This window comes from Typopeltis vanoorti, chromosome 8 (assembly GCF_054136105.1).
Source record: "Typopeltis vanoorti isolate ZY-2024b chromosome 8, IOZ_Tvanoo_1.0, whole genome shotgun sequence".
NCBI lineage: Eukaryota > Metazoa > Arthropoda > Arachnida > Uropygi > Thelyphonidae > Typopeltis > Typopeltis vanoorti.
The window spans coordinates 60,306,750-60,334,452 of NC_143556.1; the positions used below are offsets into that span (position 1 = coordinate 60,306,750).

Consider the following 27,703-nt stretch of genomic DNA (forward strand, 5'->3'; position numbering starts at 1 on the left):
ACCTTTGATTTTTTTGCCTATTTGTTAAGAAATTGATATATTCTTTTTATTTAACACTGTTATTAATTTATTTGAAATTTTTTGAACTGCAGAGATATAACAGTTCTGGAATTTTTAATTATCCTTTCAGTGTCAGGGGAACTAAAACAGGAGAGTTGTTAAGAGAATGTTCAATTAGATACAGATAACTCAATGTGCATCATAAGTGGAAACTGAAAAAAAAAATGTTAAGTAGATTAAAAGTAGTTACTAATTTCCGAGTAACAATTAGGTTTATTTTGCAACTTCAAAGACAACAGAAATAAAAATGAGGAATTTTAACATAGAAAACAAATTTACTAAACAAAAATTTATATCACGCTTTAAAGACAAAATATCACAACCTTTATTTAAATATGTATTCTGAAGATAAATTTATTTTGATAATTAATTATGGTAATATCTATCAATAAATAAACACTGAAGAATATTAAATGCATTTTGCAAACTAAGATATTTTAACATCATGTGGAGGAAGTTAAAAATACGGAAGAGAATCATAAATATGAAAAGAGTTTATGAAAAGTGCAAGAATGTGAGGTGACAAAAAAAAAAAAAAAAAAAGGGAAACATTTACCACAGTATAAAATAACATAAATGGACAATTACATCAGCCTTTTTTTTAAAAAAAAAATTAATAAGGATATTCTGAAACAGATATAAAAATGATAAATTTTGTTCTATATTGGATTATGCGATAACTACTATCATATGAAATGGCCTGAACTTTTAATTGGTATTCTTTTTTTGAATCAAGATCCTCTAGAGTATGCAATATACCTTTGCCATTTTCTTGATGAATTTTAAAATTTACACCAGTATTATTTTCAATAATAGAAAATATTGTGTGAGGAAGATGTTTGTTATTTTGATCATAAGCAACTAATCTGAAGAGATCTTGATTGGCTTGAATTCCACTGGATAATGCAACCATCTTGAAAGCCAAGATTTCAGCATACTTTACATTTGGAGGACAGGCAACATTTGCTTTCTCACATTCCAGCTTGCAGTATCTGTAAGAACATATAGTAATTTCTAATAAGAAATATTCTATAGGGGCAATATATATGTTTTTAAAATGGGACATGGTTTAAAGCATAAGGAAAAAAATATCAGCCGAAACATAAAAAATGCACAAAAGTGTAATTTGAGAACTATCATGTACGTGATCATAGAAAATTGCTTGTAGAATATTATTATTATTACCTAGGTTAAGACCCCATGGAATAAAAGACTCATCTTCTTTTCTTTACCCCAATTAATATTTTATGATATAAGAAAGAAATCTGCCAAATCCCCACATAAAACCTTTAAGTAAAACACAATTTTAGCACAGTTGCAAATGAAAATATTCAGTTTATATAGACTAAATATTATAATTCATCACCTTGATGTGATGCTAATTCACTGCAGGTAATCCCACTCTCACTTATGCAACACCTGTGTACATAAATGCCATTTCACAGTTTCGTTGCATTCCTCTGAATTTCTGTAAGGTCTTTGCACCGTCCTGAAATCCTACATAGAATCCTACCCTCCTGCATAATCCAGATGTAGTCTAACCAAAGTCTTATACAATGGGATTAATTGGTATTCTTTTTTTGAATCAAGATCCTCTAGAGCAGGGGGTCTCCAAACTATGGACCGTAGGTCAGATGAGGCCTGCGATATGATTTTATCTGGCCTGCCAATTGGACTAATTTTTCAATAAGAATCTGCAAAAAAATGCATGGGGGTGTTGATAGATTTCAAATGCATTAATTAAAATTGTGTTCAAAATATATTCCCGAATAGCAAAAAGTAACTGTAATCCAAGTTACGGTCTTTCTGACTATAAAAGGTCGGTTAAAATGGACTAATGAAGAAAAAAAATTTAAAAGAATTCAAAATGAAATAAAAAAGTTACATCCAAATAAACTTTTTTATCAACCAAAAAAATTTATGTCACACAAAATAAGAATACTTAAAAAAAGTCAGTAAAAACACGGTTAAAATGAACTAACGTGCAAAAAACGAAATAAAAACAATTTCCTGATCTGTATTCATTGACAAAAAACTCGAAGTTATACAAAATTAAAAAAAGTTACATGTAAATTGTCGGTGTATATTCGGTTGAAAAACTAACGACTAGCAAAAATTTGCTGATAGTGTTCGTTGTCATTAATAAACTTTTTTATCAACCAAAAAAATTTATGTCACACAAAATAAGAATACTTAAAAAAAAGTCAGTAAAAACACGGTTAAAATGAACTAACGTGCAAAAAACGAAATAAAAACAATTTCCTGATCTGTATTCATTGACAAAAAACTCGAAGTTCTACAAAATTAAAAAAAGTTACATGTAAATTGTCGGTGTATATTCGGTTGAAAAACTAACGACTAGCAAAAATTTGCTGATAGTGTTCGTTGTCATTAATATATAATAATTTAATCTCACATACACTGTAATCAGTTTTTATCTGCGTTCAATAAAACTAATATATCTAGTTCTAGAGTTTTTTATTACTACGGCCTGCTGAATAGTGCTGAAGTACCCAATGCGGCCCTCACGGCAAAAAGTTTGGAGAATCACTGCTCTAGAGTATGCCTTTTCACCAATGAAACAGTTCTTATGATAATTACTACTTTTGCAATATGTCCAGTGAACTTCACTTCCATATCAACTACCACAATAAGATGCCTTACTTCTTCTACTTCCTGTAGTCTGCCAATATAGTACTTAGTCCTGAATCTTTGAATTACAAAATGTAATATTTTTGCATTGCATTTAAACACACACTTAACTAAATTATCCCATGTTGAAGGTCTTCCAATCAGCTTCATCACTACTCAACTTTGCACTGTTAGCAAAAAAGCTGCTAAGAAGAGATCCCTGCAGTATTCCCCAGATAATTTTCTTTACTACTGTGCTCAATATATAACTCCTTGATATTTAGAAGCTAGCCAATATTCAATCCACTCTAGTAATTAATTATCCACATTCATTAATTTTAATTTAAATATCAAATTGCATGTGAGTCTGTCAAAAGCCTTTGAAAAATCCAGATGTATTAATGTAAAGACTTTTTCTTCTCCACTACCACTGTCACCTTATTCTAAACTTCTACATTTTTAAAACATGATTTTCCCTTACAAACACATACCAGCCTTTATAGAAAACCTGGCCATCATCCACTAACTTTTTATCCTAGTCATATTAAGTAGTATACATGGTTTGTGATGTAGAGTGAGTGCCCTCTCATGATAAAACTTGAAATTCTGTGGAGGTGTCAAGTAATAATAACAATAATAAACAATAATCATCCTAACTTTTCCATTATTACCCTTAATTCGATACTGCTTTTTAGCACCACACTTCTTTCTGCTCCTAGGAACCTGTTAACAAGTTCTGTGTTCACATCTATATTTATATACCAAAAGTTATTATTATTATACCTTCCATGGATTTGGCAGACTCATTGTGGGAGGTTCATTCAACTGACAACCAGTGCTGGATTAAGGGGCGGGCAGACCGGGCACCTGTCCGGGGTACCAAATGTAGGGGGGGGGAACCAAAACTAAGGCCGGCACTAAAGCCTTAAAGCCTGCACTCCTTCCAAATATAATGAAAATAATGATTTGCAAATTTCAAATTCAAAAATGGCAGTTTACTTCTGAAAAACATCAATTTGCAGTTAGAAACTTTACAATTTTTAAAAGCAACGGAGTCTGTATGGGGGGGGGGGAATTATCTTGGTCTGGTACTGCTGACAACATTTATCAAACCAAATCTTAAAATCCTTAACATTCCTTGCATTAACAACACAGGTAATGTGTTTCATTCACTGACAATTCTCTATGTAACAAATCTACTCCTCACATCCTTTTTACCACACTCTTACATAACTTCCAGGAATGGCCTCTAGTTCTTCCCTTCTCACCTGCTACTCGTTTTATAATCCCCTCTGGATTAATCCAATAAAATCCTCTAACTAACCAAATGTCACTATCATATCACCTCTTTTCTTCGTATCCACGAAACTGCAATCTACATTTCTTCAATCTCTCTCTCTCTCTCCACAGCCAACATTCCAAAGTTCTGATACTGTCTTAATCACTTGACTCTGGTTGAGAGTTTATTTTTCACTTGGTTAGACTATAATAAGTTTAAGTTTAATCCTTTATCCAAGTGTGAGCAAACAAAGTTTGCACCTGAAAGTATCTTCAGGACAGGGGTGAGGTGGTACAACATCAGGCAACTCATTGCAAAGGTGGAGAAAGGTCTCATCACTCCTATCTCAGTATCTCCCATAATGCAAAGCACATCTCCTTGCAGATATGTGTAATGCTATGCATTAAGGCAAGGGCCACTACCCATACCGGTTTCGACCTTTATTGAGGTCTCGTCAGTGGGAGCCAGGCCCAGTAGTGGAGACACCAAGGCAGAAGCAGTGAGAGGTCATCCCAACCTATAGGAGTTGCCAAAGGGTGTACAGCCTTATTATTAAATTACTCTAGATTCTGAGATGTGATGTGCTTTGCATTATGGGAGATACTGAGATAGGAGTGATGAGATCTTTCTCCACCTTTGCAACGAGTTGCCCAGTTACCACCTCACCCCAGTCCTGAAGATACTTTCAGGCGCAAACTTTGTTTGCTCACACTTGGATAAAGGATGAAACTAAACTTATTATAGTCTAACCAAGTGAAAAATAAGCTCTCAACATCTTTCTCTGAACCCGGAGTAATTTAATAATAAGGCTGTACACCCTTTGGCAACTCCTATAGGTTGGGATGACCTCTCACTGCTTCTGTCTTGGTGTCTCCACTACTGGGCCTGGCTCCTACTGACGAGACCTCAATAAAGGTCGAAACCGGTATGGGTAGTGGCCCTTGCCTTAAAGCATAGCATTACACATATCTGCAAGGAGATGTGCTTTGCATTATGGGAGATACTGAGATAGGAGTGATGAGAGCTTTCTCCACCTTTGCAACGAATTGCCCGGTGTTGTCTACCTTACCCCAGTCCTGAAGATACTTTCAGGCGAAAACTTTGTTTGCTCACACTTGGATAAAGGATTAAACTAAACTTATTATACACTTGACTCTCTCCAATGTTTCAACATCACATTAAAAACCAGGTGACAAATGTGAACACAACAGACCAAGTGTGGTCTGACCACTGCTTTATACAGTGGCACAACCACTTCCTTATTCCTACATGTCAAAGCACTACAATGTGAAATCTTTGCACCACTTACAATCTTCTTCTACAGCTTCTCCCACTTAAGTGGGGGTAACTGTTTGTTATGAGTCTCCTCCACACCTTCCTGTCTTGGGCTGTCACCACATCCAAGTTCTTCATCTTCAAGTCCTCTTCTACCAGCTCCCTCCATCTCTTCTTTGGCCGCCCACGCTTCCGCCTTCCTTGTACATCCATCTGCATGACCCTTCTTCCCACATATTCGTCCTCCCTCCTCATCACATGACCAAACCATCTCAACCTTGCCTCCTGTATTTTCGCTCCTAAGTTCGTAACTTTCACTGTTCCCCTGACATAGTCATTTCTCAGATGATCCTTTCTTGTCACACCGCACATCCACCTAAGCATTCTCATCTCTGCTACTTCCATCCTGCTGATGTTATTTTTCCTCAGGGCCACAGTTTCTATAGCATATGTCATAGCTGGCCTCACTACTGTCCTATAAATTTTGCCTTTCAGATTGATCGGCACCCTCTTATCGCATAACACTCCAGCCATCTCCCTCCAGTTCCTCCAACCCACTTGTATCCTGCATCCCACTTCCTTCTCAGCTCCTCCATCTTCTTCCACTGTTGAACCTAAGTATCTAAAGTCTCTCACCTTCCTGATGACATTTCCTTCCAGCTCCAGATCTGTCTCCTGGCCACCGCCCACTGCGCAACACATATACTCTGTCTTACTTCTGCTCAGTCTCGTACCTCTCTCTTCCAGTACTTTTCTCCATCTTTCCAGTTTAGTTTCCGCTTCTTCTCTTGAATCTACACACAGCAAAAGCACCACTTACAATAAGCCCTATAAACATCAGTTTACTGTCAGCCATCACTCCCAAATCTCAAATCTCATCCACTTCCTGGTACAGCATCATCAATATAGTACACAGCCTTATATTTCTGCACTCCAAAATGCAACACCTTGCACTTATTAATATTAAAACTATATCCCCACTCCTTTGTCCAAGTCAAAAGTCTATTCAAATCTTCCTGAAGAGAATTAATATCTGCAGTGTTACTTATAGATCTACAGTCAGCCCACATGATATATATTATTTACAAACAAGTTAAATAGCAGGGGGCCCAAGAACAGAATCTAAGACTATTATAATCACCTGCCTTATAATTCAACATACACTGCCTTTTCTTTGATATCCTGCATGTCTATTCATCTTCCAAGTGAAAACCACATGGTCCCTCTCTTTCCAACGGGGGGGTGAGATGTGAGATGTCATCTCAGTTTTTATCAGCTCTTCTGATGCTACGACCAAATCCAAAACTCTTGAAGCTCTTGTTTCCTCTATTATATGTTGCCTAAGACAATCTGTCCCTCAAGAATTCCAGAAATTCCATTCCCTTATTACTACATGCATTTTTCCGCTTTCCAATTTATACTGCTGTAGTTAAAATCTCCCATAACAATCATTCTCCTTACACTTGCCAAAACATTTTCTGCTCCCCACCCTCTATGTTCCTTGGCTTGTAGCCACACCCCACTAAATATACTGTCTTGGTCACTTCTACCTCACACCATATGCTTTCATAACCATCAGTGTCAATGCCTTCCAAAGCCTCCACTCTTAGAGAACATAAGTCATCACTTATCATAAGCAGTACTCCACCACTACGTTTACCCTTCCTATCCTGCTGAAAACTGCATACTCTGCTACTTCGATCCCTGTTATTATATCACCTTCCGTCAACCACATCTCAGAGATCCCAATAATCATTGGCCAGGCTGATGCTATTAGAGCCACTGATTCATCTCTTTATTCTAGATACTCCTGGCATTAGTATAAAGCATAAAAATGTCACTGCTTCTATACTTATCATTATCCTTCCAGACAGCACTGGACTCAGTGTTACCTGATGTTGCCCCCCCTCCCCTTCCCCCAAGCACCCATACCCACAAGAGGCTACACCTGCTACCATCCACCTTGGGAATTCTAGTTTCCCTGCATTGACGCAGACTCGTTCAGAAAACAGCAATCTCTCCAGATGCCTTCGTCCTTCCTCATTCAAATACAAGCAGTCAAAAATAAGCTTATGTATGGGGGGGGGCACAGAAAATCCAGTATGGGTCTCTTATTTCATCACTCTTTGTGCTTCCTTTCCCCAGTCCGTTCCCTATATGACAGCTTCTGTATAGATTATTTTTGCTAGCAAATTTTACAGGGATATTAATTTTCAACAAACATCCCCTTAATTTTGCCTTATTTCTTCTTCTCAAGGTAATGACATTCCAATGCTCGATGTCTGTCAAAAATTTTGTTTCTAGAATTGTTGTGAGATTCATAGCTCAGATGGTTTCAACAGAGCACTTTGGCTGGAAAGGAATGGTGAGCAGTTTGGAAATATTTGAATTGAATCTGATGGATGAAGGGATTTTTATATAGCTGATGTATTACGACTGAATTGATATGAAGTAAAGTATGTGGGGAAAAAAAGTAGTCTATGAGGCAAAGATCTTTTATCCAGGCTTTTCAATTTAAGTGAGTTAGCCAATATCATAATGAGGTAGCAGGGTTTTCCCTTCTGGAAACTCAGATTTTTCATCCTGCAAACAGGCAAACCAGCTCTGTGAACATACATATCTACAGACATAGAATACTACTGGACAAGAAAGGCAATGGGGAAACCACCTTGTTATCAAATAATTCTCTAGTAAAAGTAGCTTTGCTACCTGACTAATTGTTAGGTTGAACAGGGTTTTCCCTTCTGTAAACTCAGATTTTTCATCCTGCAAACAGGCAAACCAGCTCTGTGAACATACATATCTACAGACATAGAATACTACTGGACAAGAAAGGTAATGGGGAAACCACCTTGTTATCAAATAATTCTCTAGTAAAAGTAGCATTGCTACCTGACTAATTGTTAGGTTGAACAGAAAGAGAAAGGAGGAGGAAGAAGAAGAATTGTTGTGAACTAATAAGCAAGCAGTCTAGCAAAATGCAAAGTTAAGCACATGTGTACTCATAATTAATCACTTTCTACTTTTAGTGGAGAGGGATAATTTTTACAAAGGGAAAAAACCCGCTGAGTTTTCTACTTTTGAAAATTATTTTTAGCAAGCTGACTATTAAAAATTACCAGCATACTCCTATATGTGTGTATAAAGAGATCATGATTGCTTTTGCAACAATTGAGGAATGAAATGATTAAGATGAGAAATGAGGTGAGATGTATGCAGAATGAGATCAGACATATGATAGATATGAATGGAAGAGTACAAAAGAATAAAATGAAAGATAGTAAGAAAAAAGAAGTGGCAAAAAAATTTAACAGTAGCACTGTATGGAGATTCTATTATAAAAGGTGTGGTGAATGATATGATATTATGTATAAAGTTTATTTTCTAGGAGGGAGGGAGAGAGAGAGAGAGAGAGAGAGGTTGAATAGAGTGATTGATGCTCTGGATAGGAGAAGTAAGTGTGCAAGAAAGTTAGTGGTGGTAATTGGAAGGAATGATTTGATTGGTCATAGAGAGAATGTGAGGATGGATATCAGGAAATTATTGAGGAAGATGAAAGACAACAATTCAGTAGAAGAGTAGTTTGGTGTTGCCTAGAGCAAAGATCATGAACAAAATCTTAGCAGAAATGTGTAAAGAAAAAGGAGTGTAGTTTGTGATTATGTGAGATGAGTTTGAAGGATGAATGAAACTATATAAGAGTGATGGACTGCATTTGAATGGTTTTGGCATGAGTCATTTGGAAAGGTTGCTGCTGGTGGAAGGAAGTAAAATGAGTGATGCGAACAAGGTATCAGCAGAAGTCAGAGGTGATGTAAATGATAGGAGAGTGGACCAGGAGAGTGACTGAATGGAGATGATAGTACTGTGAGAGATGAAAATGTGAGAATGGGAATGCAACTTGGACAGGGAAATGGAGTAAAGCCAATCCGATACAGGAAAGTGAATTCTGAAAGCAGTATTGAATGCATATATGGAGAATGCATAGGAATGAGATGACAGGGGATGAATGGGAAATAGTTCAGTTGGGGGAATGGGAAATAGTTCAGTTGGGGGGACAAAGGGTAAAGGTGAGCAAACAGAAGTAGGTGAGGAGAAGTCATGGATGTGGAGTGGCATAGATATGACGTCTGGTTATAGACCAAGAAATGAGCAGCTATGCTTGTTTACTAATGCCAAGTGTATTACAAATAAGGAAGATGAAATTGTTGCAATGATTGAGTTTTTTATTATTATTTTTTTGCAAATAGTTGGAATAAATAAAACATGGTTGAATGAAAATGATATCCTGATGGGAAAAGAAATGGAAGAGCACGATGTTTTTTTGTAAGAATAGGAAGGTAAGAGGAGAAAGTGCTGCTGATAACATCAGGGACATTATGTCTATAGAAGGTTGAGATGCAAGAGGAAAATAGTGGCAGTAGTTTTTGAAGAAGTATGGTATGAGGTGGAAGTTGAGAGGATGAGATATTTAGTTGCTGCAGGCTGGAGAGTATTGAGGGTAGAGACAAAGTAATGTGTCTGCAACTTGTTTTAGTGAGCAAGAGAAGGGTGATCAGTATAAGTGATTTTAATTATGGTGATTTGATAGGAATGAAGAGGAAGCATCAGGGAACAAAGAGAATGAATTTTTTGAGATTTTAAGAGACAACTATTTTAGACAATATATGATGGAGGGCAGGTGAGAGTTGAGAGTCTCAGATCTGATTATATCATCAGGGGATGTAATTGTCAATGGACTGTCTATGGATTGATAGTGACAGCAACAATATCTTAGCATATTGCTGCTGTCACTAAGATATTGTTGCTGTCACTATCAACAACAACAACAATAATATCTTAGTGTATTTTAAAGGTGAAAAGGCTAAATAAGGTAAAAAAAAAATGAATGAATGAATGAATGAAGGAATTAAGTATGAAATCTCAAAGAAGAAGAAGGCACTGTGGAGGCAACACAAGATGAATGTTGGTAATAATCAGTGGCATGAAAGGTACCAAGAAAATGACTCAGTTGGAAAATACAGCAAAAGTGCAATACAAGCAGTAATTAGCCAATCAACTAAGAAAAATCCTAGTGAGTTCTTTTTATTGGAAAGTAGAAGAAAGAATGACTATGGAAGGATTATATTAGTTCATGACAATGGTAGATTGGTAAATGATACAGTGGATATAGTCAAGGTATCCAATGAGCACTTTATCAGGATATTTCATTCTTGTGAAGGAGACATCATGAAAAGTTGGAGTACAGAGGTAAAAAACTGGAGAAGGAACTGATGGGAATTTAGTAGGAGGTATATGAAGAATTAAGTAAACTTGATGTTAAAAAGGCAGCAGGATTTGATAGTATATCATCATGTGTTTGAAAATATTGCTTGCTCTATGGAATTAATAGCACCTTTATGTCGCACCTGCGTAACACTAGTCTTGCAACAGAGCAAGTCCCAAAGGAGTGGAAAGTGAGAAAATTTGTTTCACTTCACAAAGTAGAATAAGACAGGCTACAAATTATCAGCCACTATGTGAAATTGTTATTAAAGTGTTAGAGAGTTTGGTGAGAACTAGGATTCAGAATTATGTTGATAATACAGGATTCTCTATGATAGTGTTGAAATCAGGCAAATGCTGGGATGCAGAGTATACAATTAATGGAGAAATTTTGAAGGAGGTGGAAGAGAAGAATATATCTAGGAGTGATGGTGAACAGAGAATCGAAATTCTGGGGTTTCATTGTTAGATTTGTAAGAACATCACAATGGACTGATATGTAGAAGCAAAGAGGTGATGGATACTTTGTATAAGACCTTGATCAAGTTACATATGGATTACTGTGTGCAGATTCAGTTGCTTGGTTTTCAAGGTGTGGATATATTAGAGAAAGTTTGGAGAAGTTTCACTAAGACTGTTTCAGGTCTATGGAATGTTGGATATGAGGAGACCGAGCGAATGATGCAGATACTTACTTCTTGTGAATAGAAGTAAGGTGATATGATTGAAGCATAGAAGTTGAAGAGGGGCTGTTACCATATTAATGTGGAGGAAATTTTTCAGATGGTAAAGAGAGACAATGATAGAACAAGGGGCCATCATTGGAAGCTGTATAAGGAGTGTGAGCAAGGGAGTGAGGAGAAGGTTCTTTGGCTGGGAGTGGTAGGTGAGTGGAATGGATTGCCTGAAAGTGTGGGTGCAGAAAATGTGAATGGGTTTAAGACACAGACTGGTGATATTTCTGTATGAGAGTGTTGACCTCCTGCAGTAGTTCTTTTGATTCCATGGAAGTGATAATAATAATAATAATAATAATAATAATAATAATAATAATAATAATAATAATAAATGTTTTACTTACCTTGTTACTGGATCTCTTTCATAAGATGGAGGGCAAGGGGTATTTATACATTCAAATCCTCCTTTAGTATTGAAGCACATATTATCAGGCCCACAGTTAATTTTCAACTCCAAGCATTCATCAGTATCTTTAAGTATGAAATAAATAATTAATAAAATTATTTTAGATTAAAGATGTCAAGAAATTATATTCTTGGTTTAATCCTTCATCCACGTGTAAGCAAACAAATTTTGAGTCTGAAGTAACTGCATGACTTAGCTACTTATATATAGAGGCCAATGACTTCACATCCTCATACTATGGTAAGTGATGTGAAGTTCTCGGCCTAACAATGAAAAAACGAATTTATAATTTCAAAATTATTTTTATTTTTCAACATAATGTCCCTTAAGACTAATATATTTATTCCAGCAATGCTCCAGTGCCATAATCCCATCCCTGTAGTGGTTCTCAGTAAGATCTGCAAAATAACCCTCTACAGCTGCAATCACCTCTTGATTAGAAGAAAAACACTGACCAGCAAGGAAGAGTTTTAGTTTTGGGAAGAGATAGAAGTCAGAGGGAGCCAAATCTGGGGAATAGGGTGGATGTTCCAACAATTCATAGTGCAGATCACTTAATTTTACCATTGCCAAAACTCCTTTGTGGGCAGGTGCATTGTCCTGATGAAAGATGATTTTTTTTCTTCTGCAAACCGAGTCTTCTCACATATTTTTTTCGTCTAGTCTGGTTAAAAGATCAGTATAATATTTACTAGTTATTGTTTTACCCTTTTCAAGATAATTAATAAACAAAATGCCTCTAGTATCCCAAAACACCGATGCCATGACCTTTCCTGCTGATGGAACGACTTTGTCTTCTTTGGCATTGAACAACTGGCTTCTGTCCACTGTTTTGACTGCTGTTTGGATTCAGGTGTGTAATGGTGAATCCAAGTCTCATCCATAGTAATAAATTAATGCACAAAATCAGTTTTATTCTTGTTAAAATGCTCCAAGCACTGTTCAGAGATTTTTATGCTAGTGCATTTTTGATCTGCTGTGAGCAAGCACGACATCCATCTTGCGCAAAGCTTTTTCATTTGCAATTCTTCATGCAAAATATATCATACACGTTCTTTTGAAATGCCTATAGTCTCAGAAATTTCATGCACTTTGACTCGCCAGTCATCCAATACCATATCGTGCACTTGATTAATGATTTCTGGTGTTGTAACACTTTTTGGACATCCTTCACATGGATCATCTTCAAGGCTGGTACAGTCACGTTTAAACTCGGCAGACAATTTCTTAATTGTCGAAAACGAAGAAGAAGAGTGCCATAAACTTTTACAAACTTTGAATGAATTTCTTTTGGCATTAAATCTTCTTTTACAAAGAATTTTATAACCGCACAATACTCAATTTTATCCATTTCAAGGAATACAGACAACACTTTTGCTTCAGACAGCTGTTTAAAACAAACTATTTGATAGAATGACTTGCAATTTCACATGGATGCTTATGACAGATGTACCAACTTAGAAAAAAAATCTTGCCAATAGTGTCCATGTATGGTAGAGGCCGAGAACTTTTCAGACCACCCTCATATTCCAAAATCCAAAGCATATATCCTTATGGACATGTATAAGGCTATGCATTATGGGAAGGGTCACTACCCAGACATGTTTGGACCTCTGTTGAGGTCTCATTGATGGGAGTCTGACCCAGAAGTGATTTCAACAAGATTGAAATAATGCACTGAAGTCATATTTCCATATACAAGTAGTCAAAAGTTGTCACACTTATTACTAAAATACTCTGAATTAGGGACAGATGTTGAAAGTTTTTTCACTTGGTTATACTATAAATTAAAGATGTCATTAATACGAGAAGTTACTGGGTAGTGACCCTTTGTATAATGCGTATTATTATAAGGATATGTGCTTTGAATTATGGGACACTAAGGCAAGCGATGCGAACTCATTAGCCTCTATATACAAGTAGTGGCGAAGTTACTTCACGAGCAAACTTGGTTTGCTTACACTTGGATAAAGGATTAAACCAGGAATATAATTTCTTGACATCTTTAATTTATAATATAACCAAGTAAAAAACAATTTAAGCTAAATATTTTAAACAAAATGAAAAATTTTGTTTTCTTATAATATATTACTTTTCAATTATGGGGTTGAAAAGTCAAACGTTGATTTCTTAAAACATGGGATATCAGCAAGAGGTTCTAAGAGAAGGAGGATAACCATGATATCCAGTTATTTGCTGATAATGATGCACATGATAATGGACATATTTGATAAATTTCTGCATGCCAAATGAATAGACTAATTCTTTCAGCAGATGTTAATAAATGTTAATTTGATGTTTCTAGGTGCAAGTTATGTATTCTGGACAGAGAACATTGCAGTAGAATATTATATTAATGGTAATTCGCTGCAAGTAATCAATGAAGGTAAAGATTTGGAGGCCGTGGTGGAATTAGAATTAAAGTTAAGCAGGTACACTGCAGTGTTACAAGAATACTAATTTGTAAGAATCATCATCATCATAGGTGGTATCTTCATATTGACGTTTCACAATTATTGATTGTGTGTGTGTGTTCACGGGACTAGTTTGCCTGTTCTAAGAGACAAAAAAGCCCAAATTTCTGGGTGGAAAAACCCTCTATCTCTGTATGAGACTGGCTAACTCACCTTTAGTTGAAAGAGACCAGATAAAGGTTCCTCACATCATTGACGGGAATCGAACCCAGGTCTTTCCAACTAAAGGGCTTCATCTATACCAACTGAGCTATGGAGGCTGTCTTGTAAGAATGGGGAAGTTATTTTCTCACTCTACAAGGTTTGATAACACTGAACCTGGACTACTATGATAGATATAGTCACCTGGATTCCAACTAGAAGGGAGGACTGTTGAAGAGATCCAGTGGCAGAATAACAAGGACAGAAGGAAATGTGGTCTTCAGAGTTTGAGGAATGGATGAAGGAGAGGAGATACAATAGAAACATAGACATTAGAGGGATCATAGAACTTCTAACAACTTCTAGTTTCTTCTCATGGTATGTGTAAGTGTGAGATGGGCTATCATTAGATGCTGAGATTGTGCATTTATCAGTTAATATATTCAGATAGAAGAGAGATATGATACATAAAGAGTTATCATATCAGCATGAATGACAAAAAGGACCATTACTTCACGACTCTTTGGACTTCCAGAAAGTGTTATGACGATGATAATACATAAAAATAATTACATAAATGATATTTTTTAATGCATCTCTCCCACCCACTATGGCCATTTTAGTCACTGTTCAAAAGGACAGTTATTATTATTATTGCACCCTCCATGGAGTTGGCAGACTCATTGTCGGAGTTTCATTCAACTGACAACATATTTATCATAATGAATCTTAAAATCCCTAACATTCCTTGCATTAACACATTCTGGTAATGCATTCCATTCAGTGACAATTCTACATGTAAAAAATCTACTTCACCCCCCCCCTCTTCACCACACTCTTACATAACTTCCAGGGACGGCCTCTGGTATTTCCCCCTCTCACCTTGTGATATTTTTATAAACCCATCTGGATTATTCAAATAAAATCCTCTCACCAACTTAAATATCTCGATCATATCACCGCTTTTCCTTCTCTCAACCAAATTCTGTAATCCACATTTCTTCAACCTCTCTCCATAGCTAGTATCCCAAAGTCCTGATATTGTCCTAGTCACTCGTCTCTAGATCCACTCTAATATTTTCACATCACACCGAAAACCAGGTGACCAAATTTGAGCACAATAGTCCAAGTGTGATCTGATCAATGCTTTATATAGTAACACAACCACTTCCTTAACCCTACTATAAGATAAGATAAAATGAGTATTTCTTATCACAGCAGCACTATAATGCACTGCAATCTTCAGACTCCTGTCAATCATCACTCCCAAATCTTGAATCTCATCCACTTCCTGGGATATGGCACTGTCAATGCAGTACACAGCCTTATATTTCTGCAATCCAAAATGCAACACCTTGCAATTAATATTAAAACTACAGCCACGCTCCTTTGTCCAAGTCAAAAGTCTATTCATATCCTCCTGAAGGGAATTAACATCAGCAGTGCTACTTATAATTCTCCCTAACTGTGCATCATCGGCAAACAACTGAAGATTGCAAGTCAGTCCATATGATGTATCATTTACAAACAAGTTAAACAGCAGGGGCCCAAGAACAGAATCCTGGGATATTGTAAAATCTCTCTTGAAAAAAATTTTGCTTTGGTAATTTTTCGCAATCGATTTTCCAGTTTTTTTTCCCTCAATATTTAGTAATATTTAAAATATAATGTTCTAAATAAAATGTTACTGTAAAAGTGCATATACATTGACTGTATGTAAAGCTGTAAGTAGGAATTATGCCAGGTTAGCGATTAAACACCAACCAAAGGTTGCGAGGTCAACCGATGTTGACTGAACAGGCGGAAACGATGTCATCGTTATAGGCTAACCCCAGAAAGACAGCATAAAGAACAAAAGGCTACATTTTGCATAAAAGGAGATCATGGCTCAGGGCTTTTTCCTAGCAATGAGCAAAAAGCAGTAGGAAATTAACCAAAGAGAAGACGCTAAAATCCTGATAAAGTATGCTGTAATTTGTTGGGACTCTTTATTCATGATGAAATTGTAAGTAGGCAATGTTTTTGTAATTTGCAAATGTGTCTACAAGAAATTGAGTGTAAAAGGGCAGTTACTCAGTCACAAGTTTTGTGGGAATATTATTTGTTAACTAGTCTGTTAAGACAGTGAATGTGCACTTGGTTTTAATATAGGGAACAGTGCTTTGAGAGTTTGTATGTATCTAGGCTATTATTAAGTCACAGTCTCTAAGGCAAGGATTTTGCTAACTTGGTTACTCAGTCACAAGTTTTGTGGGAATTCACTGTCTTAACTAGTCTGTTAAGACAGTGAATGTGCACTTGGTTTTAATATAGGGAACAGTACTTTGAGAGTTTGTATGTATCTAGGCTATTATTAAGTCACAGTCTGTAAGGCAAGGATTTTGCTAACTTGCTTATGCAGTGAGATTATGTGCATGGTTTACGTCTAATGAGTTAATTGTGCACCTTATGAGTTTTGTTATTTAATTTGCATTACCTGCTTGTAAAAGGATTAAGTGAAATAATTGCACAGTATCTCATGTGTTATATACTTTTTGTCTAGTTATAAAATAAATGTTTTTGTTTTGTAACTACCTGGCTTATTCTTTAGCTAATGCACTATCTCCAAAAAAATGCGAACCTGTGGGCATAATATGATACGAATAGTCACGATTTTCTTATAGAGAATTTGGATATATTTACTGATTAATTCCTGTTTTTCCTCACCCTAACTTCCGTTATGTGGCAAGTAAAAAGAAGAATGACTTTGGAAGGATAACTTTAGTGGATGCTGATGGTATTTAGGTGACCAATTCAGATGTAATAGTAGAGTTACTGAGTGATCACTTTTCAAAAGTCTATCACCCAGTGAGGATATCTCTTTATTTTTTAGGCTGCTTGGAAGGATAAAAGAGAATAGTGTGACAGGGAGGGTAGTCAGTGTGTTGCCTAGGTATGACTGTGGTGAAATGAGGTGGAGAGCAAGGATTATGAATGATATGCTGGCTGAAATGTGTGAGGAGATGGGAGTACAGTTTGTTAATGTGTGGAATGAGTTTGAGGGATGAAGTGAGCTGTATGGGAGCGATGGACTGTATTTGAGTGGTTATGGTATGAGTCGCTTGGAGAGATTGCTGCTGGAAGGTAAAAAAAAAAAAAAAGAAGTGAATAGAGAGAATGAATCAGATCGAGAGGGGAGTGATGTGGAAGAGCAGGAGAGTAAGACAGGAGAGATTGAAGAAGTGGATATGAATGGGGAGGTGAGTGGTATGAGTATAGAAAATGAGAGAATCAGTGTGCAAGAGGGGCAGGGAAATGGGAAGGCTCAGGTTGGACAGGGATACACAGCATGAGAAAGGTGGATGCTCCAAGAGAAGGTGAGAGCATGTGTAGGCAGGAAAGGAATGGGATGACCAGCGATCAAGAGGAAACAGTTGGATTGAAAAGGGTTCTAAAATGAAGAAGCAGAAAGAGAAATGGCTCTGGTCTATCATGGAGAGATCACATCGAGTGAGTGGTATTAGTGGAACTAGCTGTAGATCCAGAAATGAGCTGTTGTGTTTGTATACCAATGCTAGAAGTATAAGAAACAAGGCAGATGAAATGGTTGCACTAATTCCATCTGTTCACCCAAAGATTGTTGGAATAAGTGAGACATGGTTAGATGAGGACAACATCCTGACAGGAATAGAGATGGAAGGGTAATATATTTCGTGAGGATAGAAGGGATAAAAAGGGAGGGGAAGTGCTATTGATGATAGAGAAAGAGTTATGTCCATTCAAAGTAGAGATGTAAGAGGGAAATAGGGCCAGTGGTTTTGAGGCAGTATGGTGTGAGATAGGTGAATAGAATCAAATACTTGGTGGGATGTTGTTATAGACCTGGTAATGTGGATGGTGGTGATAGTGAAAATAGTCAAATTAGCCAAGCAAATAAGAAAAGGGTGATGATTATGGGTAATTTTAATTATGGCAATATAGACTGGAATAATGAGATAGCAACTGGAAGTAAAGAAAATGAGTTTCTTGAGTTTTTGGGGGATAACTACCTCAGACAGTATGTAACAGAGGGCACACGAGGATTAAGGGTCTTGGATTTGGTCATCTCATCAGAGGATATAATTATAATGAGGTATTAAATCATCCACCAATTGGTGAGAGTGACCATGAGGTGATTACCTGGGTAGTTGCCAGCAGTGCAAGGACCCCTGTGAAAAAAGGGTATATGTGGAACTATAAGGGTGGGGGGAGGAGTGATTATGAAGAGCTCAGGAGACAGCTTGCGGGTGTAGCGTGGAATGAGGTGTTAGATGGAAAAGAGATCAATGCAGCTCGGGGGATTTTCAAAAACTATCTAGTAGATGCAATGTCTAAATGTATTCCAAGGGTGAGAAGGTTAAATAAGGTAGGTGTGAGATGGATGAATAAAGAGATTAAGCATGCGATACAGAGAAAAAGGGCATTGTGGAGGAAGCATAAGAAAAGTGAAAATAACCAATTTCACGAGGTCTACAAAGACCAGGGAAGGAGGGCGACTTGGCTGGTGAGAGTAGCTAAAGAGAGGTATGAATATCAGTTAGCTAATGAAGCCAAAATGAATCCTAGAGAGTTATTTCGATATGTAGCCAGTAAAAGAAAGAATGATTATGGAAGGATGACATTGATTGGAGAAAATAGTATAAAGACAGCTGTTGCAGAATGTGTGGTGGAGATACTTAATGAGCAGTTAAAGGTCCTTCAATCTTCTGAATATGACTTCATGGAGAGATTGAGAGCAGTTGATGATGGGGAGGAGAGACTGACTGTAAGTGAGCAAGAGGTGTTTGGGGAGTTGAGTAAACTAGATGTAAATAAGGCTGTCGGAATTGATTATATATCACCGTGTATTCTGAAGGAATGCGCAAGAGAGTTGACACCCACCTTGAAATATTTTTTTAATACAAGTCTTGCACTTAGTCAAGTTCCTAAAGAGTGGAAGGAAGGAAAGATTTTGCCACTTCATAAAGGAGGTGATCGAACTCAAGCATCAAACTATAGGCCTATCTCTGTGTCAGGTGTTGTGGTTAAGTTGTTAGAGAAGCTTGCGCGAACTAGGATCCAGAGTTGTGTTAACAGCAATGGTATAATCTTTGATGGACAGCATGGATTTGCTAAAGGGAGGTCATGTTTTAATAATCTACTTACTTATTACAATAAAGTGACTGCTTCCTTGGACAGAGGAGAAGGATACACATTAATATACTTAGATTTCGCAAAGGCTTTCAATAGAGTACCTCATGATAAGTTGATAGTCAAACTACAGCAGATGGGGAATGGATATTAATTGGTGCATTGGATTGGAGACTGGCTATCTGATAGGTTTCAACAAGTTGTGTATGGGGGTGCAATATCCAGGAAAAGGAAAGTCACTAGTGGAGTGCCTCGGGGTCTGTTTTAGGGCCATTACTATTTAACTTTTATATTAATGATATTGGCGAAGATTTGGATGGAGATATTCAGTTGTTTGCAGATGATGCAAAGTTGGGAAGAACCATAAAGAGTAGTGAAGATGTTGTGGCCTTCCAAGAAGACTTGAACAAATTGAGTGATTGCACGGAAATGGTGATGTGCATTCAATGTTGCAAAATGTAAGGTTTTAAAATTTGGAAAACAAAGATGGGATGCAGAATTTATGCTTGATGAGGATAAATTGTTGGAGGTGGAAGAAATAAGAGATCTGTGGGTGATAGTTGATAAGGATTTGAAATTTAGGGGACATATAGCCAAAATTGTGAAGATAACACAAAGGCTTCTGGGAATGATGCGGAGGTCACTGACGTGTAGAAGTAAGGCGATTCTTGTTCCGTTGTATAAGGCTTTGATTTGGCCACACATGGACTATTTTGCCCAGATTGGTCACTGGGTTTTTAGAAGGATGAAGAGATGTTGGAAAGGGTCCAAAGGCGACTGACTGAGGTAGTTTTTGACCTCTGGAATGTTGAGTATGAGGAAAGATTGAGAAAATGCAATTTGCAGAGTCTGGTGGAGAGGAGGAAGAGGGAAGATATGATAGAGACCTACAAGTTAGTAATGGATTGTTATAAGATTAATGGTGGAGAAGTTCTACACAGAATAGTGGGAGATCAGGGGAGAACCAGAGGTCATCCCTGGAAACTGTATAAAGAGAGTGTGAGTAGGGGAGTGAGAGGCAGGTTTCTTTCGTGCAGAGTTGTGAATGATTGGAATGCCTTGCTTGAGAGTGTGGTGTCTGCAAGGAGTTTGAGTGTGTTTAAGACATGGTCGATGAGATGTGTGTGTGTGATAAAAGGACCTCCCAGATGAGTCTTTGACTCCATGAGGTCTTGGGGTAATAATAATAATAACAATCTCTGTATCTGTAGTAATAACTAAGGTGAGAATTGAAGTTAATAAATCAGAGGTACTTAGTATTGCAGAATTTAAATTCAAACTCTGCTGTGGGTTTAGATGGAATATCAGCTCGGGTGTTGTTGCGTGAATCTGCAAAGGAATTGTCAACACCTCTTACTTGGTTATTTAACTTAAGTTTGAACTTTGGTATGGTCTCTAGGGAGTGGAAAGAAGGCAAAGTAGTTCCTTTGCATAAAAGTGGCTCTAAAACTGCAGTAGTTAATTACACACCAATCACCAACTCTGGAGTGGTGGTAAAAGTATTGGAAAACTTGGTTAAAGACAGAATTCAAGAATGTGTGGATCAGAATATGATACTCTATAGGGACCAACATGGTTTTGTTAAAGGTCGAACCTGCCTTAACAATTTATTAACTTTTTATAATAGAATGACATCTGAGTTGAACAAAGGAAACTGCTACACAGTGGTACTTCTGGATTTTGCTAAGGCTTTTGACAGGATACCCCATGGAATACTGTTGCCCAAATTGGAGCAGTTGGGGATGGATACCAAACTGGTGATATGGATAAGAGAATGTCTCAGGGAGAGATACCAGAAAGTGGTGTATGGAAGGGCAGAGTCCAGGATGAGGCAGGTGACCAGTGGTGTGTGCCTCAGGGCTCTGTGTTTGGGCCGTTATTGTTTAATTTGTACATAAATGATAGAGGAAATGGCTTAAAGGGAGATATTCAATTGTTTGCTGATGATGCAAAGTTGGGTAGCACAATAAAAAATCAAGCTGATGTTGAGAGTTTGCAGGATGATTTAAATAAGCTGGCAAAATGTGCAAAAGGTGATGGATGTCAGTTAATGTGGAAAAGTGTAAAGTTATGTATTTTGGGATTAAAAGATTACCAGCTGTGCACTACATTGATGGAACAGCATTCCAAGAAATTGATGAAGCTAGGGACTTGGTGGTGTTAGTGGATAGGGAGATGTTCAGAGGACACATTGCTAAGATGTCCAAGATTGCACATAGGATTACTTGGTTATTGAAGAACACACTAACATCCAGAGATAAAGAGGTTATTATTCCCCTTTATAAGGCGATGATACTTCCACATTTGGATTAATGTGCTCAAGTTTGGTCACCTGGATTCCTTGGAGACGAGGAGGTTGTGAAGAGGGGTCAGAGGAGAGTGATGTAAAAAATGCTCCCTACATTGATAGACTGAGAGCTTGTGGATTGCAGCGGTTGGTTGATAGGTGGAGAAGAGGGGATATGATAGAAACATTTAAATTACTAAAAGGTTTTTATAAGATTGATGCAGGGGAAATATTTCAGCTGTGTGATAGTGATGAAAGAACAAGAGGTCATCCCAGGAAATTAAGGAAAAGTGTGGTTAACAAGAGTGTGAGAACAAGGTTTTTCACCTGGAGGGTGGTGAATGAGTGGAATGCATTGCCTGACTCAGTTGTGTGTTCTTCGTCTGTAAATGAATTCAAGAAGAGATATGATAGATATTGTTTTGATAGTTTGGGTACCCCATGATAAGTCTACTGACTCCATGGAGATACCTGTAATAATAATAATTTAAGTTAATATATACAAAAGCACAGCAGACATCAAATTTAAATAATTAATTATTTTACAATAGTGCAGTCAACAGGATAAAATCCACATAATTAATATCAAGCAAAGTGGATTGAAATAGTTTTAGCTAAAAGAGCAGGTAGTTAGAATTTATGCAATTTGCAATTTGTAAAAATATGGGCACTGACAATACTGATTCTGACCCTACTAGCACTAATATGATTATGGATGACAAGGAGTTCTTTAGGGCTATAAATTGTCACCTTGATATTCCATCATTGTCTGGAGACGATAATGACATTCATTCCTATTTTAGTTTTGCAGAAGAGTTAAGAAAGATAGGGAGATGGTCAGACTTCCAGTTGCTGATTCTTCTTAGAAACAAACTGGTTGGCAAGGCCAAGAATTTTTTAAATTCATCCCCCATTCTTAGATACACAATGGAATACTTTAAATTTAAAGATACTTTGAATCACAATATTCCAAGGTGAGGAACGTAAGCCCCATGCTTTGGAAGTTACAGAAATGCAAGCAAGGAAACAAAGAAAGTGCAACTTTTACAATAGACTACTGATCTTTGCAAGTAGTCTGAGTATTTCCAGGGAAGAAAAGCTGCATTTAGATTGTGCAGTCATCCATCAGTTTCAATTGGGATTAAAGGACGAACTAAAAGAGACGGCATATAAAAAGAAAATAAAGAACTTGGAGGAGTGTTACCATGTGGTCAGAGAGAGAGGGGAGAGGCTTGGCGATATTCATCCCGCCTCTACCTCCAAACAAGTACACTCAATTAAACAGTTAGGTGATTCCACCTGTAACTGTAAGAAAGTTATTGATATGCTGAAGGAAGAAAAATCCCCAAAGGGAAGGAAAGGAAAAGTTGCAGACTCACATTAAGGATATGGATGAAGAAAAATTGAACACCAAACCAAAATATTATAACACAGTGATGTCTGAACTGGATAAGGGTAATGGGTTTACAGCGATTCTACTGGACCTTGCTAAGGCCTTTGACAAGATACCACATGGAATCTTGTCAAATCTAATCAGTAAACTGTAGCATATGGGGATGGACATAGGGTTCGTGAGATGGATAGGAGGGTGGTTGATGGAGAGATATCAGAGAGGTTTATTAAGGAGTAGAGTCCAAAAGACGGCCTGTGACTAGTGGTGTGCCGCAGGGTTCTGTTCTTGGACCACTACTTTTCAATTGGCTCATTAATGATATAGGAAAGGATCTGAGAGGAAGCGTTCATTTGTTTGCTGATGATGCAAAGTTGGGTAGAGCAATAGTGAGTGCACAGGATGTCAAAATTTTGCAAGATGATTTGGATAGTTTGGAGGACTGAGCTAAGGAGAATGGATGTCAATTTAATGTGGCAAAGTGTAAGGTTATGCATTTTGGGGTGAAAAGATTAGCAGCAGTATATCGTATTGGTGGAATCGTACTCCAGGAGATTGACAAGGTCAGGGATTTGGGAGTGTTGGTAGATAGGGAGTTGAAGTTTAGGGGCACATAGCAAAAGTGGCTAAATCAGCTCATCGAATCACTTGGTTGCTGAAAAATACTTTAACAAACAGAGACAAAGAGGTTATTGTTCCTCTGTATCAAGTCTTGATAAGACCCATCTAGACTACTGTGCCCAGATTTGGGCACCAAGGTTTCTTCTTAATGGGGAGGAGGTGGAGAGGATCCAGAGACGAGTGACCAAGATGATAACAGGTCTATGGAATGAACCTTGTGAGAACAGGTTGAAGATTTGTGGGTTGCAGAAATTGGTTGATAGGCAGAAAAGGGTGATATGATTGGACATTCAAATTACTGAAGGGTTTCTATAAGATTAATTCAGAAGATATTTTTGAGACTAGGACTAGTGGTGAGAGGACTAGGGGCCATCCATGGAAGGTGGGCAAGAGTGTTAAAGCTAGGTTTTTTACTTGGACAGTGGTGAATGAGTGGAATAAGCTGCCATAGTCTGTTGTGGGTGCCATGACTGTGAATGAGTTTGAGGCGAGGTATGATAGATACTGTGTGAATGTCGAATAGTTGTTCTTGACATGATGTTAGGGCCTCCCTCGATGAGTCTACGGACTCCTTGGAGTTGCCTGTAATAATAATAATAAATCATGTCAGGATAGGGGAAATAGCAAAGAGGAAGGCAGAAGAAAGCCTCCCAGTGCAACTGTAAAAAAGTTGGGCATTTGGCTAGCAACTGCTTTAAGAAGAAAAAGTCACCCCCTAAAATATGAGGCAAATATTATGCTCCCTAGAAAATGTTCAGTAAACAAGAAAGAGAAAGGACTACATCAGAAAGAGATCTGAAAATTCTCTAACAGTCATTCAAGGCTTGGTAAAAGGGATACCTTGTAATAGCCTACTGGATTCCGAATCTCAGCAATAACCTAATTCTTCAAATGACGTGATAGAGCTGAGTAAGCTCGTCAGAGTAACGGGCATCTCAAAGACTGATATATGTGTTCCAAGAAAAATAAAAGTTGATATTAAGCTGCTGGAATTTAATTTGAACATCTCTCAAGAATTACTAATTCTTCCTAAATCCTCTTCTCCGAGCGTTCAAATTATTTTGGGGCTGGATTTCCTGTAGAGATGCAACTTCTCCTGTGATTTCAATAAAAAGAAGATTTCCCTAATGGGAATTGAATACACTTCTCATGGCAGCAGTAATTCTGAGTCTCAGGCAGTGAAGTTTGACCAGAGAACCAAGCTGGTGAATAAGAACACATCTAAGATGAATAGACAAAGAAAGAAGGATAAAGACTTGTGCTGATTTGATATGAATGACTCTTTCGCTAATCTCATAGTAAATAGAAGTCTCAAGAAGGAAATCCTTGCTATTTTGTGTGCGATTTCCAGTGTTGCACTAGCAGACTCTGTAAGGGAAGACAATAACAAAGTCAATTTAAGCAGTGCTGAGACAACGGGAAGAGTCATGTACAAACCTCCTCACAGCCAAAACTGGGACAAGCCCCATATTATAGAGGCCCAGAAAAGAGATCCTGAGTCTAGGAGTGTTTATGACACAATTAAGAGAGGTGATCAAACTCCCAAGAACCACCTATTCCTCAAAACACTTCACCTAGATGAAGATGGACTTCTCTTGTCCAAGCAGAAAGTCTCAGGAAAATGGAAAGAAAAGGTTCTGGTTCCGAAAGTCATGATACAATGGATTATTTATAAGTTCCATGATTCAGACGGACATAAGGAATTGATCAAACATGGCATCAAATTAGTGGAAAGTACACTTGGAAAGAAATGAAAAGTGATGTCGCAAAGTATGTGTCTTCGTGTCGTGTGTGTCAATTAAAATCTGATAATCAGAGAAAAGGGCACAAGTCAAAGACTGTAGTGAACATAAGTCAGTCAGATAAAATATGGACTAGGAAGTCAGACAAAATCCCAGGGAGAAAAATATCGAAATTGTAAGTGGAAAAAAAAAAAAAAAAAAAGAAAAGGACCACCTAATATGAATCATGGTCATCTCCAGAGAGCAGGGGAAGTAAGATGTAAGAAAAAAATAAACCCTTAAGTTTATTTTTTTGAGGAAAGTGTGGCCTATATAAAATCTATGAAAAAATTTTTGCTTTGCTAATTTTTCGCAACTGATTTTCCAGTTTTATTCCCTCAATATTTAGTAATATTTAAAATATAATGTGCTAAATAGAATGTTACTGTAAAAGTGCATATACATTGACTGTATGTAAAGCTGTAAGTAGGGATTATGCCAGATTAGTAATGATGAAACACCAACCAAAGGTTGCAAGGTCAACTGATGTTGACCGAACAGGCAGAAATGATGTCATCGCTATAGGCTAATCCCAAAAAGACAACATAGAGAACAAAGGGTGACATTTTGCATAAAAGGAGAATGTGGCTCTTGGCTCAGGGCTTTTTCCTGCTCATCACTAGGGCTTTTTCCCTTTCACCCTAACTTTCAAACAATATTTACTGAAATTGGATGGCACAGTTGAAATTAAAATAAAATTTCTAATTTGATTTGTACAAGAGTTGGGAACTGCATACATTAAATATACTTATAACACAAAGTTTGTTTAAAAATGGGGGAGGGATACAGAAATCAGTCACGGTAGGATTAACTTTGAGAAGCTTTGCAGGTGATAGTTTTAACTTGGTAAAGTTGAACAAAGTAAAGCAAAGTTAAGTCAGAACAAAGCTTTGTCAAGACAAATAAGTTAAGGTAAATAATTTAAGCTAATATATACAAAGGCACAGCAGAGATCAAATTTAAATAATTGACATTATTTTATAGTATGCCACTGGTTATCCTCCTTTTTGGAGACACTGCTCTATCATACGCAACTTGCTGGTATCATTCAGAGAGCCAATCTCCAGTGTATCTAACCAATATACTATCTATTCCCAGCTTCTGCAGCTTTATACACCAACTTATCATGTGGTAATCTATAATCTATCAAATGCTCCTTTTTGAGCAGAGGACATTACTTCTTTTTTTGGCTAAAGGGGGAAACTAAATGCTTATCTTCAGTCTATTCTTACTTTGCTTGAGGGGAAAGAAGAATTGGTTCATCACATCGTACTGGACTGAGTGTAATCTTTGAAGTGCTAAGATTGCTGCTTTGAATATCATTAACAGTGTATCTTCATAAAAAAGAACAAAAACAACACATTAAATTTAACATTTTGGTAAAGTAGACCTCTTGGATCACTCTTAACACTGTACGCTGAATTGATTGGAAAGGTACCTGTTCCTTACATCATATAAAAGTCTGGTATTAATGCAAATTCAAGGACGCCTGTGAAATTTTGATCAACCATCCCAATCTTAACAATAATGGTTGCATAACAATGATTCATCACCAGAAACAATTTTTTTAAACCATTTCTGCAGTGCTTTCTGCTACTGTATCTTTTCCAAATGGCACACATATCTTATGGGATGCTTCTGAAGCCTTTGAACTGAGTTTAAATTCATAAAGCAAACTAAGCTCAAATTACACCAGGTTCAATGGACATTTTAAAAGGGTTCAGAGTCACAGAAAAAGAGTACACACCAAGCACTGATTGACTGATGCATATCTGTGCCTTATAACATACATAAAAAATTGTGCTCTGCAAACCACTACAAAATAAAACAAGTCATTGCTCACAGCAAACTCTACAAAAAACTACATGAACTTTTTTAGTTACGTGTGCTTACTCTTCAGAATAAATCTATTCTGAAGGGTAAGCATGTATTATATTTTTTTCCATTTAAATCTTAATGAAACTTTATTGGCATGATCACATGAATTATAATATAAATCAAAGATACAATGAAATTATATTCTTGGTTTCATCCTTTATCCAAGCATAAGTAAAAAAAAGTTTGCAGATGAAGCAACTTCATGATAGGGCAACTCATATATAGAGGCTAATGACTTCTCATCAATTGCCATAGTATCCCATAATGCAAAGCATGTGTCATGGTATGCATTATGGGAAGTGCCCAGAATGGTTTAGACTTTTATTGAGA

General features: G+C 37.1%; 1 protein-coding gene across 1 annotated transcript in view; it reads right to left on the reverse strand.

Annotated features, from left to right (window-relative positions):
- Positions 1–253: 253 nt before the first annotated feature.
- The window catches only part of LOC150104032 (hemicentin-1-like), a 792,930-nt gene continuing 765,480 nt past the window's right edge, over positions 254–27,703 (reverse strand). The window contains exons 35-36 of the mRNA XM_090396385.1: positions 11,592–11,718; positions 254–1,052 (exon numbers count right to left, since the gene is read on the reverse strand). Of these exons, the coding sequence (XP_090252511.1) occupies positions 674–1,052; positions 11,592–11,718 (506 nt within the window). The 3' untranslated portion in view covers positions 254–673. The remainder of the gene's footprint in view (positions 1,053–11,591; positions 11,719–27,703) is intronic.